At 37.2% G+C, this 13,816-nt stretch overlaps 1 protein-coding gene across 1 annotated transcript; it reads left to right on the top strand.

The window, feature by feature from the left end:
* Positions 1-458: 458 nt before the first annotated feature.
* Positions 459-13,080, top strand: usp4 (ubiquitin specific peptidase 4 (proto-oncogene)). Its single transcript, XM_026261157.1, has 22 exons — positions 459-673; positions 2,136-2,263; positions 3,037-3,167; positions 3,439-3,565; positions 3,690-3,835; positions 3,930-3,991; positions 4,215-4,358; positions 4,570-4,687; positions 4,852-5,025; positions 5,143-5,301; positions 5,484-5,708; positions 5,785-5,868; positions 6,193-6,287; positions 6,895-7,077; positions 7,168-7,394; positions 7,740-7,964; positions 8,106-8,176; positions 8,830-8,945; positions 9,070-9,219; positions 10,726-10,829; positions 11,151-11,239; positions 11,364-13,080. The coding sequence occupies exons 1-22, from the start codon at positions 525-527 to the stop codon at positions 11,484-11,486; spliced, it is 3,030 nt and encodes a 1,009-aa protein (XP_026116942.1). The 5' UTR covers positions 459-524; the 3' UTR covers positions 11,487-13,080.
* The last annotated feature ends 736 nt before the right edge of the window (positions 13,081-13,816 follow it).

Below are 13,816 nucleotides of genomic sequence, written 5' to 3'. Positions count from 1 at the left end.
GAGCCAGTTGCATAAACTTAAGCATGCGTCTTAAGAATAATTTTGATTAACTAGCTGTTAACCACGTGGTCATAAAGTGTTTTTGGATTTAAGAGTGATTCAGTGATTTAAGAGAGATTCAGTGAGTCAATAATTAAACGCTGGAACAAACTAAAATTGAATCAGACCGAAGCTTCGTTGATGGATCGGTTCTCGGTTTTAAATTAAACCAAATACGTTATCCGAAGCTCAATGTAACAGAAAAACAATTTCCGCGACAATTAGCAACAGTACTATCAGTCAAAAAATAATGTAGCGGCTGACAGAAATACTTTAAGATGTCAGGGATGCGGAAACCAATAATTATTTATAAAGGACACTAAAATGTATTAATTATCCGCCTCTCCTAGTTCTTTTTGCCGAGTATGCATGTAACTTCTAGATGAATTCGGCAGCTAAGGCAAGTAGGCACGCTCACTCTCGCGAGGCGCGTCCTCGGTATTCTTGAGCGCGCTCGCGGCCGCTGCGGGTTCACTCGCTACACGATGGCGGAGGGAGGCGGACCCGAGTCGGGTAACGCTTCAGACCCCGACGAGAAGCCGGTGATCGCACAGACACCAGTACCGTCCACCGAGAGTCAAAAGCAGAGCGTCGGCACACTGCTAAAAACGCCACTTCGAAAGGGAGACGAATGGTAAGAGGTTTTTATGTGAAGCCCAAGTCAAGGCACGCTTGTCGGCATCAGCTTAGGCCTACTGACGGAGACACCGGCTGCCGGAAATCCCTTCACTAGTCGGGCATTGGACAGCCACCTGCTCTGCTTACACCCATAAACTAGAAGGCTGCTATTATTATCGAGGAGGTGTACGAAGCAAAAGTGCGATTTAACACTATTTACATCGGTTAGAATTGGAGCAAGCTGTCTTGTAGCTAGTTAGCACAGGTTATCCAGCCTTAGCTTCGCGTTTTCCCAAAGTTCTTCTGCTTAAATGTCTAATTAATAGAAAAACCAGACGTTTTCAGACACGTTAGTAGATGAAGGGTTGGTAAATAAACTCAACCACCCCGTTGTCGGTTATCAGTTTTCTGATAAGCTAACTTACATGGCAAAGCAGCGTCAGGCACGTAAGGCACTTCATTAGCTGGGGCTAGTTAGCCAGGTTAGTTTGCGTTTCATTTGACGGGTTAAGTGTTCATTTCTCTCAGACGTCAACCTTATTTTAGACGAACTGTCAAAACTAGATTAAAACAACGGGCAAACTCCTCCGTGTGAACTTGTGACGAAAACTGAACCACCTAAACCAGTATTACAGTGAGGCAGTGCTTTGTCATGGCCACTGGATAACACCCAGTCACTCAAAATGTTGTTTGGAAAGAGACGAGTTTATGGCACAGATATTAAATGCACAAAAATATGTCTGAAGTTAGTGGAGATTACAAGATCAAAATATATATGCATTTTATAGATTTTAAACCCGTTAGTATGTGTAAGGGATTCGATGACAGTCCGCTTTTATTTTGAAAGCAGACTGACGAGTTCTATGGTTTTAATAAGCGAAGAGACTAGTGACTCAACAGAAAGCACAATGTTTAGTTTTAGTTGGATTAATAGTACTTTCTGTGCATATAATTATACGAAAACTAATAATTTACTCCGGTAACCTTTAGTTAAGCTCCGTGTACTCCGCGTATAGCTTAATGTTGGCTACATACTTTAACTTTACAATTTAACTTTTATTTATTTTAAATGTTTTAAGATGAAAGTTAAGAGACTGACAGCTTCTTTCCTTTCACTTTCGATGCATTTACCCCCAACAATAAAAGTGAAATATTTTGTGTTCCACTGAAAAAAAAATAGTCATATGTAAACAACAGAATTTTAATTCTATTTTTTATTTTTTATTTTTTTTTAACCAAGGTGTAATGTCTGTCTTTTGGCAGGTTGGAATCAAACGTTAACAAGCTTATGTAGTGGAACAAGTTCGGACTCTAGATGAGATCTAGAGATCTAGTTCTATATTTGTAGATGTGTAACAACGCAATAGATATTTTCTTTGTCAACAGTTTAACCCTAACATTTTAGGAGAGACACACATTAGTTGTCCCTTTTCCCCCTGACTTTTCACTGATCTCCACCTATTGTTCCAATTGTGTAGGTATTTGATTGACAGCAGGTGGTTCAAACAGTGGAAGAAATATGTGGGCTTTGACAGCTGGGATTTGTATAATGTTGGAGAGCACAATCTGTACCCGGGACCCATTGACAACTCTGGACTCTTTTCAGGTAATCAATGTTGTTGTTTTTTTTTTTTGTGTGTGTTGCCAGGAATATATATATATTTAAACAGAGTTTTTAAGAATATGATTTCTTATTCAGTAAGGTATGTGAATAGCATCTGAATAAGGTAAATATTTCTTTTAGGAACTTACTGTGTTTTTATGTTTTGATATGTCAGTCTTAAATGTTCTTTAATTTATTCAGCCTCATGTCATCCCAACCTCAGTGGAGCACAAAAGGAGATCTGAAACCATATACAATAAACCTTATGAGTCTAATGTTTTCAGTGATTTGTTCAAACTAATTAATAATTAAATAATTTGATTTAACATCTCACTGCAGTAGAAGATTGTTTTTTTGCATAACTAATAAGTAGATTGGTTGATTTTTCTCACCTTAAGCTATCATTTGATTTCTAAAGACTTGGAATATAGTTGTATAGCCTTTTTTATGTTACATTGAATCCTTTTTGAAGATTGAAAGCTCCATTATCCATTTTTGTAATTACATGGAAAAAAAGCAACAAGTCCATTCTTTGGTATATCCATTCCTCTTTTTGGAAGAGAGTAAAAAATATATGGAAACAAATTGGTGAATAACTAATGACAATGTTTTATTTTTAAGGTAACCTTTTTCAAAATAACCTGCCATTTGAAAACCATTAAAAAACAATTTCAAGTTGAGCCTAGCACAGCAATGTATTTTAGTAAATACAGTTTATTGTTAAAGGGCTCTAGTGTTTTTTTCTAATGAGTTATCCTTTTCTCTTTGTATTATAGATCACGAGTCTCAGACGTTGAAAGACCATCTCATAGATGAGTTAGACTATGTTTTAGTGCCTACAGAGGCCTGGAATAAGCTGGTCAGCTGGTATGGCTGTCTGGAGGGTCAGAAACCCATCATCAGAAAGGTTACACATCTTTCTCTGTATATTAAATATTTCTTGGAGTTTTACATATTGTGGTGATCTCTTGGTTTACATTATTTTTTTATGAATATCATGTCTGATATACTTGAGTGATTACAGGCAGGGTTATTGGGTGATACTATTTTCTTGATTTTAATCTCATTGAAACTTACACAGTTAAATGGTTAAAGTTTAATGAATTGAGTTGAAGTGAGGACTCTTTAAAAGTCTCTAGTTTTGTTTTGCTATATGTTTTTATTTATTTATTTTGCAGGTTGTTGAACATGGAATGTTTGTGAAGCACTGTAAAGTGGAAGTGTATTTGCTTGAGTTAAACCTATGTGAGAATGACAACATGGACAAAGTTGTCACCCGCCATTTCAGCAAAGCAGATACTATAGGTATGAGACTTCCACAAAAAAAAAAAATAATTCTCATCAATACTATTTGCATTACTGATTTTGTCACAGAAATTGTGCTGCCCTTGTGAACAGTCATTTTTTAATTTACTTTCCCCCTCTTTAGATACCATTGGAAAGGAGATGAGGTCTTTATTCGATATTCCATCTGAAAAGGAAACTCGACTTTGGAATAAATATATGAGTAATACTTTTGAACAACTTAACAAGCTCGACAGCACCGTACAGGATGCAGGGCTTTTTCAAGGCCAGGTAAACCATCCTGCTAGATTCTGTTCCAGTTGTGGTTGGTTTGAGACTCTTGACTGACATTTTATGAGTTCACATCATCAATCCCACTCCTCAGGTTATTGTTATAGAGAAGAAGAACGATGATGGCACATGGCCCAGACAGACCTGCCATTCAAAGTATGTACATGCATTTTAGGACATTTTCATGCTTAAGCAACTGCGATTAACATGGGAGCTTAATGCTTAAATTTTGATCTGGAGGTATTATTTTCTTTTAGTTCTTCTATATTTTTAGTTAATTATTGGGAGATTTCTTTTAAATCGATTACTTTGATTGCCAGTAACTCTCTTTGCAACACTGCTTGGATTTGCCTTAACCTATTTGTTGATTTATGTCTAGGTCCAGTACTTCCACCTCTCGGAATTATACAACCTCCCCCAAACTCTCTTCAAACTCATCTGCCACCATATCCTCCACAATAACAAATGGGGATAGCAATAGCAACTCTAGCTACATGTTGAACAACAGTACTTCTGGTAACAGGTCAGCTTGAGATTCAAAACAGTCCTTAATTACTCCATAGTTAAACTAGTTTAGTTCCTTTCTGTGAGAGTTTAAATGGGGAACTAAAACAAGATTTTAGTTCAAGGTCAGTTTTCTCATATTCAGTATTTGGTCAACCAATAGTGAATGCGCTTAGTTGTGGTGGAAACTAATGGTCAATGTCTTTGCTAACCCATCATACATTTTGCAGACTGGGAAGTTACAACTCGTACAGCTCCTCCTACAGTTACAGAGAATCTTCTGCTCAGCCAGGCCTCTGTGGTCTGAGCAACCTGGGCAACACCTGCTTCATGAACTCTGCCCTCCAGGTATTCAAAAGTGAATGCTCATTTATGCTGTATGTTTTGAAATCTGCCATATTCTCTGTCAGTAAATGAAGGCCCAGAGTGTGTAGTTATGATAATTGGCAGCCAAACCCTGGTTTCTAGATTTAGACTATTTCCTTCTCATTCTAAGTGACTTCTTATTTCAGTGCCTGAGCAACACTCCCCCTCTAACGGAATATTTCTTGGAGGACCGGTACGAAGCTGAGATCAACCGGGAAAATCCATTAGGCATGCGAGGGGAGATTGCAGAGGCCTACGCGGATCTGGTCAAACAGATGTGGCTTAGTCGGAGCAGTTATGTGGCTCCACGCACTTTTAAAGTGAGTCAATCTATAGCTTGCAGAGGCTAAAGTTACTGTGGATATCATTGGCCATTTTTAACACAAACCCTTATAATTCATTCTGAATTTCGAAACTTATCTTCTCTCTCTCGTCAGACCCAAGTGGGTCGGTTTGCCCCGCAGTTCTCAGGGTACCAGCAACAAGACTCTCAGGAGCTGTTGGCCTTTCTGCTGGACGGCTTACATGAGGATCTTAACCGTGTTAAGAAGAAGCCTTATCTGGCCCTGAGAGATGCTGAGGGGCGGCCTGATGAGGTAAACCTTACATCATTATGTGTAAACCACAGCATGCCATTTTAGTTCGAAACAAAATATTACTAAGAAAAAGCTATTGTTTCTGTTGTGCTAGTGAATAAGCACTATTTTGAAAATCCCTATAACATTGGAGTCATTTGGACCTTTACTTTTAAACTTACAGTAACCTCATTTGCCCGTAGATTGTAGCCAAGGAAGCGTGCGCGAATCACCGGTTGCGGAATGATTCTATAATTGTGGACATCTTCCATGGCTTGTTCAAATCTACACTGGTTTGCCCAGAATGCTCCAAAGTTTCCGTTACCTTTGACCCCTTTTGCTACCTCACACTACCCCTGCCCATGAAAAAGGATCGCACTATGGAGGTGGTCCTGGTCCGCACTGACACGCAATCTAGACCCATGCAAGTAAGAACTGTTTTCACACTAAGGTACGTGTTTTAGTTCAGGAGGTGGGCTAAAGTATACTTCTGTTATCTTCCAGTATCGTGTAGTTGTTCCCAAAATGGGTGTAGTGGCAGACCTGTGCAGCGCTTTGGCCAAGCTATCAGGAGTTCCTTCAGAGAATGTAAGACTTTTGTGGTTTCCAACCTAACACCTCTTTTCCATTATTAATGTTGCCTTCAAAAACCTTAAAAAATAAAAAGATTGTAGTTTACCCACACAAATACTGTTATAAATCCATGTGGCTACCTTGGAATAAAGCATGTACATTTGACATTTTGTGTTCTGTTACACAAAGAAAGTCATGAGTTTGAAACTAAATTAGGTTGTTGTAAATTATGGCTATTTTCTCATTTGGCTCAACTCTTTCTTTAATATCTTCTTGCTTCTATATAAACCTGGCTTAAATTTCTAGCAGACAGTCTGAGATTGTTTTTCTGTTTTCTAGATGGTTGTGGCAGATGTTTACAATCACAGATTCCACAAAATCTACAAACGAGATGACAGTGTCAGTCACATCATGGAGAAGGATGACATTTTTGTGTAAGTAATTTCTTAAATTTTAATTGCATTATTGTTCAAAATGTAGTTTTTTTTTTTTTTTAAGATGGTTCTTATGTTTACCAAGTTGCCAATTTTATTTGATCCAAAATAATGTTGTTGAAACATTACAATAATTTCTATTTTAGTTTGTTTTAAATGTGATTTGTTCATTTGGTGGCAAATTGGAATTTTCTGCGGATATTACTCCAGTCTTTAGTATCACACGATCATTCAGAAATAATTATAATATGCTAATGTGGTGCTCAGTTTCTTATTAACAACAAAGTTAAAAACGGTTATAAAAACAGAAACATTATAAATTTTTTCAGGATTATTTGGAAAAATTTTATTTGTTTGAAAAATCAGTCTGTTATAACATTGTATATATTTTTTATTTCATTTTTTAAAAATCTATTAAATGCCTGCTTGTTAATTAAAAAAATAATAATAATAATTCTTACAACAAAAAATTTTTTTTTACTGACCCCAAACTTCTGAACTGGAGCATATGTTTATTGAATTGTTCTGCATAATGTAAGTTTTGCCGTTCAGCTAAGTGTGTTGTTTGAGTGTGTGGCCTCTTACTGATTCTGTCTTTGTGTTTCAGTTATGAGGTGTTAGAGGAAAATAGTGAGAAGATGAACCTGCCAGTGTACTTCAGAGAGAGGCATTCTAAGCACAGTGGAGGCTCTTCGGGCACGATGCTCTTTGGCCAGCCTCTCCTCATCAGTGTCCCGCGCCACAACGTTACCGTCGATACCCTTTATGAGCGTGTGCTGGAGAGGATCGGGTTGGTGTTGTGCTTTAGTGGTCCATCTCAGTTTTACACCAGTTCTGATTCTGCAAACTTGGTTGACTCTTTATCTGTATTTTATTTCAGGCGTTACGTTAAACGTTCACAGGGTACCATTACAGACAGTAGAGCATCTGCCTCGGCCACATCCTCTAGCAGCAGCCAATCACCAGAATGCCTCGCTTCAGTGTCCAGTCACAGCACAGGCCTGAGTGCCTGCAGCAGTCCAGTTTCAGATGGAGCTTCCTGCAGCGCTGGATCCAACGGCAGCAACCACTCTGGAACCTGCAATGGCCCCAATGGAGTTTGTGATGGTAGGACACTGACACTTGCATAATACTCTTGCGGACACTTGACACTTGCATAATGGGGTGGTGCTGGCGCAGTGGATAAGACACATGGCATTGGTGTGACAGACCCAGGTTCGAATCCACTGTGAGACACCAATGTGTCCCTGAGCAAGACACTTAACCCCTAGTTGCTCCAGAGGCGTGCGACCTCTGACATATATAGCAATTGTAAGTCGCTTTGGATAAAATAAATGTAAATGAATAAATGTAAATACTCCCAAATGCTGCATTCACACTGTCATACATTTTAAGTTTTTTTTAAACATTCATCAGATACAAATCTGATCTTGTTGTATGCTTTTGTTTCAGGTGATGAGGAAGCCATGGATCACCAGGAGAGTCCAGAACCAGAGAACAGTCATTCAGACACTGTGGATGGAGAGGAGGATTCAGAACCAGAGAACGGGCCAAATAGCAGCGGTGGAAAATCTTGTCCTTCTCGACCCAAACTCTTTTCTTTCAGCATGGTCAACTCCTATGGCACAGCCAACATTAGTTCTCTCCCATTTGATGGCAATCTCATAAAGCTCACAAGTAACTATTACCTTTTTACATTTGATACTAATAATTAATCAAATAAATCAGGTGGATTTTTAACTGTTAATGTATTTGTCTGACTTTAACTCTTAAGGGTTACTTGCTAAAATCAAAACTGATAGATATTCCTTTCTACAGCTCACTCTACAGTAGCCATTGATTGGGATTCAGACACAAGAAAAATGTGCTACGATGACCAGGAGGCTGAGGTAATTCCCTCTAATACAGTAATTGTGCAGAATTACACTACGGTTCAAACATTTTTGGGACTGCTAGTTTTTTTTTTTGTTAGGTTTTTGAAGGAAGTCTCTTATGATCAGAAAGGCTGCTTTTATTTAAGTAAAATACAGTAATAATTAGTGTGTTGTTTTTTTTTCCCATTTTGACAATGTCATTTAGAAAGTCATTTATTTCTGTGATGGCAGACTGAACTTTCAGCAGCCATTACTCCAGTGTGATGATCCTTAAGAAATCATTCTAATATGCTGATTTGTTGCTTAAAAAACCTTTCTTTTTCGACCTTTTATTACTAATATTGTAAACAGGTTTTTAATGTTTTAGTGGAAACGGTGATACTTTTTTTTTCATGATACTTTGATGAATAGAAATATAAAAAGCCGCCTTAAAAAAAAAAAAAATTCACTGTCACTTAAATGTTCACAATTTTAATTTAAACCGTTTTTAAAAAGTTTTTACAGTTTTTAAAAGTCTTGTCTCAATTCCCATGCGGTATTGAAATTTTTGGTACAAATACATGAACGATTATAATGTCTACCATAAACCATAGCAAAAACGGACTAGTCAACCATCTTTTAGCTACCTGCTAAGTCTCCTCAGACGTTAATGTGAAGTCTCTCCCCAGGCCTATGACAAACATGAGAGTATGCTACATGCTCAGAAGAAGAAGACGACCGTAGCTTTAAGAGAATGCATCGAGCTCTTTACTACAATGGAGACCCTGGGAGAACACGACCCCTGGTGAGGAGGATGTTCCTATCCTTACACATTGTGACATTTACTGCCTATACTTTCAAGGTCAAATGATTTACTAAAGAATTACCACATTTAGCGAAATTTGATTTATTGCTGTGCTCCTCTGCAGGTACTGCCCCACATGTAAGAAACACCAGCAGGCCACTAAGAAGTTTGACCTGTGGTCTCTCCCACGCATTTTGGTCGTGCATCTGAAGCGCTTCTCTTACAATCGCTGCTGGAGAGACAAGCTTGACACTGTTGTAGACTTTCCAATTAGGTAAATCTGTTGCGAGATATATTACATTTAAAATTAAACCTATGTATTTAGCAGATGCTTTTATCCAAAGCGACTTACAGTGCATTCAGGCTATCAATTTTTACTTATCATGTGTTCCCGGGGAATCAAACCCCCAACCTTGTGCTTCACAATGCTCTACCACTTGAGACGCTTGATAAAAGCGTCTGCTAAATGAATAAATGTAAATGTAAGATAATTTAAAGCTATTATTGTTAAATGTTTAAGCTATAACTGCCTAACATAAAGTATGGAACATCTCAGTATTTGTATTCATTCAATCAAAGTCACTGGTGACCAAAGCCGCTTTTCCAACAGTCTATTTTTCATTGTGCAAAGTATCATGCAAATGATGACTATTATTTGAGAGATATTGAGATCGAAAATGAAGTAAGCCTATAAGGTGATTTCTCTGATTAACATGAGACACACACACAGGCATATGAATACTCAAATTGAAGAATTCTGTAGGTTTCTAGATTTTATGTTTATTATTGTCATATAGTTTTGTTTTCAGCTCTTTTTATGTGGATTTCTTGTATTTAAGGTAATAATACATTTATTTCAATCACCTGCTGAAAAACAGGGCCGTTTTTTTACTCCCTGTTTGTACCTTATACAGTCTATGATTTGCACTCGTGTTCTTGACAAAAACTGCACTCGTGTGATATTGATCCCGCTGGTCATATGATATGAATATGCCCAATATCTTGAATTTTAGTGCATAAATTCGTTAATGGGGTTATTGCGGTCAACTTTATGTAATATAAGATGTGGTACAGGTCTGGGGGCGGGGCCAGTGTTTTATCTACGTTAAAATACTTCAATCACATTATTTTGTCATAACTAAATAATGAGTTAAACTGACAGCCCTAATAAATAAATATATATAATCCTTTTTATTGCAATTTTTTTTTTTTTTTTTTTACTAATCTTAAGTATTTTAAATAACACAATTTTTTTTTAAAATGGGACTTGTCCCTAAAAGTTAGACAACCACTATGTGTCCTCTTCATATGAAGTTCGTGTAAATTTTCCAGCAGGTGGCGCCAAAATTTTCCCCTCCACTCAGAATACTGTCTAGGCCTTCAGGTGTAACTTTGTATTAATAATATTTGGATTTAGTCAGGGTTACCTTACTGGACGGCAAGCAGGAAAGAGTGCACAAACGTCAGGTGCAATATGTTTGGTGTCAATTTCTGGGAAGCTGAATCATGCTTGTCTGGACAGACAAAGCCATCCCTTGTTCATTGTGGTAAAAGGAATACAATAACCCAGAACTGTAATCTAGTACTTATGTACTGCTGTCTTGATTAAACAACTTTTTTCAAATAAACAATTTGATCAGCCACACTTACTGTTGGTGATTGAACTTTTGGTAGTTTTTATGTGTTCTGATCAAATTTACTTTACAAATGAACTGTTGGGAAAACTTCTGGGATTCTGGTGACTTTGTGTTTGGAAATAATTCTAAACTTTCTCATACAGGGACTTGAACATGTCAGAGTTTGTTTGTGACCCCAAAGCTGACCCATACATCTATGACCTCATTGCTGTTTCCAACCACTATGGAGGAATGGGTGGAGGCCACTGTAAGTCACTCTATTTGCACAGCTCTCCTACTATTTTATAATGATGAAATCACACCCTTACTATTCATATGTTCAGTTATGTATTAATAATAATAATACATGACTGGGTTGACTTGCAGATTGATTCATCAGCCTTTGATTACCTTCACTTGTGCACTTTTGCAACCTAATTAGATATATCATGTTTGATGGACTACTACAGAAAGTATATCACAGAGTTGATCATTTATGTCTTTTGTCTTTATATTTCTGGTGGGAAATGATAGCTTTGTTTGTTTTTGATTGCCAAAGTTAAGCACTATGTTTCATTTCCTCTTGCAGACACAGCATACGGCAAGAACAAGGTGGATGGAAAATGGTATTACTTTGACGACAGCAGTGTGTCGTCTGCAACTGAAGATCAGATTGTGGTGAGGCTACTATGCTTTCTGTTTTATTATCTTTTGCAGACTCCTAAAGCATTCCAAATTGGGAATTGGCAGTTGCTAGTTTTGTAAACTGACTCAGAGTTGTCTTTTTTGTTGTTCTCCACAGACTAAAGCAGCCTATGTGCTATTTTACCAACGCAGAGATGCAGACACGCCGCCCAAATCTACCCCCGCCGCATCACTAGGCGGAGCTCCAGAGACCCTGGACGACCACATGGACACCAACTGAGTTTCTTTTAGTCTTTCTAGGAATAACGCTGAAACAAAAACTACATAAAGATGAAATCAGCAATGCATCGACGCACATCCCTGGCTACTTCAGTGACTATTAAAGGCTCACAAACAGGCCCTTTGTTTTTAGCTTTATTTTAATTTTTTTTCTTTCTTTCACACATGCATCTTTATCAAGAGCCAAAAAAGAATATTAATAATAAATAAAGAGAATTTTAGTTTGAAGCGTGACATGAAAGACTTTATTCTTGGACCTTGATGCCTGCTGATCATAGAAGCTCATTTCTTGTAGTCTGAAATGAGAACGAGGGTGAAACGGCAATATAACCTCTCTTTGGACGACATGAATGTTAGATGATCTAGATCAGGAGAGGGGAAATGCCTAGACATAGACTATGTATGCAACATTACGCTCATCTGAAATGTTTCAGTCATGCCTCTGCTCACTTCCGTTGGACTCTAGCTATCAGCATCTTGTAACATGTGCCTCGTGTGAAGAATAGACTCTGTGTTTAATAACTTAAGCGTGTGGTGATAAGCACAGAGATTCTCTCGGAGAAGCTTGCGCTCTTATATTAAATATTGTCTCCATGTTTCATTTATTCTATCACATGCCACGTTTTTGTTAAATATACCAAGCCCGAGGGTGACATATTTCGCTTTCAAAGTCACTCGGCTATAAGGAATGCCACAAAATGTCAAGTTTATTATCATGTTGGTTTTTTTTTTTGGGGGGGCTGCACTCTAACATATTCACACTAACAGCCTTTTATGCTCAAAAACTGTGAAATGGGAAGCTTAAGAAAATGTGGAACAACATGAGTCACGGTCGTGCCCGAGCATTTTTTCTTTTTCAGATATGATGGTTGTGCTTTGTAATCCATTTTATTTTTATTTTTTTGGTGGATTTTTCTCCTGTCTAAATGGCTTCGGTCCAGAGGAATATCGAATGTGGTGCTAATTTTATGACATTTGAACAGGTACAGGTACATGACAAAGAGGAACACAAACAATGGCTGTTGTTCTAATTAAGAACAACCTTACTGATAAAAAGAATAGCTTTTATCATTACCTGTAGATGTACATTGGCACATTTGCCATGTGATTAGTTCTGGCATTATGTGTGTCAAATGGCTTTAGCAACAACTCAAAGCTCAAATGACATGTGCTTCATTCTTCTAAGAACATAATACACAAAGCGTATTTTTTTTGTGTGTGTGGCAAAATGGCATGCAATTTTTGAATCTGCAAAACTATAGATGGTTGTTCCTGGTGTTTACCGTTCTATGGTATTAGCAGTCACTGACTGGTAAATCCACTCTTGTTGTTATTTATGGATCCAGATATAAAATTGAAGACACAAACTGATCATTGACTCAAGCTGCCCCCCTGCAGCTCTTTCATTAGTAAAGCATCCAGCAAACATTTTTTGTTTTTGTAAGATCATAGACTTTTCTTGCATAGATGTACATAATCTGGGGCACAGGACATAGCTGCTTTGTGTTCTTCTATTTATCTTGCCAACATGTGCAACACCAGATATTGATTAAAGCCTATTTGAATTGAAAATAAAATAAAATGTGGAAGCCTGATTATAGGTAGTGGCTTTTTTTCTTTTTTTCTTTATATAACATTAAGTAAATCACATAGCTACCCATTATTTGTTATAGCTATTTTATATTATTTCCAATTGCACTTATACCAGGGTAATGTGTTTGATCCCAACAGAATGCAAAAACTGATAGAAATGTATAAACGTTGAATGCAAGTCACTTTGCATAAAAGCATCTCCCAAAAACATAAATGTAAATCTAAAATGTAAAATTACTGCAAAGACTTGCATAAGTTTTGAAAGTGGTGAAATCTGCATTGGTTTTGGCTGTTGTAAACTGAAATGGATGTATGAATGTTTACAACATTTTTAATTATGTGTGCATTTAGTTTTTTTTTTTTTTTTATGTGTATTGAATGATGTCAAGCTATTTTAATCATATTATCGCCAACCCTGCATTTACTTGATAAACAGTAAACAATAATATTGTGAAATATTACAGTTAAAAAACTGTTTATATTTCTATAAATTAATAATCTATTTATAAAGGTATCACCTTTGGTTTTGGAGATTATCCCAGCTCCAGATGTTTCTTTGATTTTATTGTTGTTTTCATTAACCAGCTGGGCAAGAAGTAACACCTGTGCTTGTGTCCAGTTTAGGGTGACCATACAAGCCATTTTCCCAGGACGAGTCCTTGCCAGGATTTCTATATTGCCTAAAATATCCAGTTTTGGCTGTTAGCATTGTGCAGATTGATCATTGTATGACATTCA

Source organism: Carassius auratus, chromosome 6, assembly GCF_003368295.1.
Source record: "Carassius auratus strain Wakin chromosome 6, ASM336829v1, whole genome shotgun sequence".
NCBI classification, from domain to species: domain Eukaryota; kingdom Metazoa; phylum Chordata; class Actinopteri; order Cypriniformes; family Cyprinidae; genus Carassius; species Carassius auratus.
This window is presented reverse-complemented; position numbering and strand designations above follow the sequence as displayed.

Bases quoted from the DNA above. Each gene is read 5' to 3' on its own strand.
- usp4 (XM_026261157.1), top strand. From the start codon at position 525: ATGGCGGAGGGAGGCGGACCCGAGTCGGGTAACGCTTCAGACCCCGAC. The intron at 674-2,135 runs GTAAGAGGTTTT...CCAATTGTGTAG, and splicing joins CTTCGAAAGGGAGACGAATG to GTATTTGATTGACAGCAGGT. The intron at 5,869-6,192 runs GTAAGACTTTTG...TCTGTTTTCTAG, and splicing joins CAGGAGTTCCTTCAGAGAAT to ATGGTTGTGGCAGATGTTTA.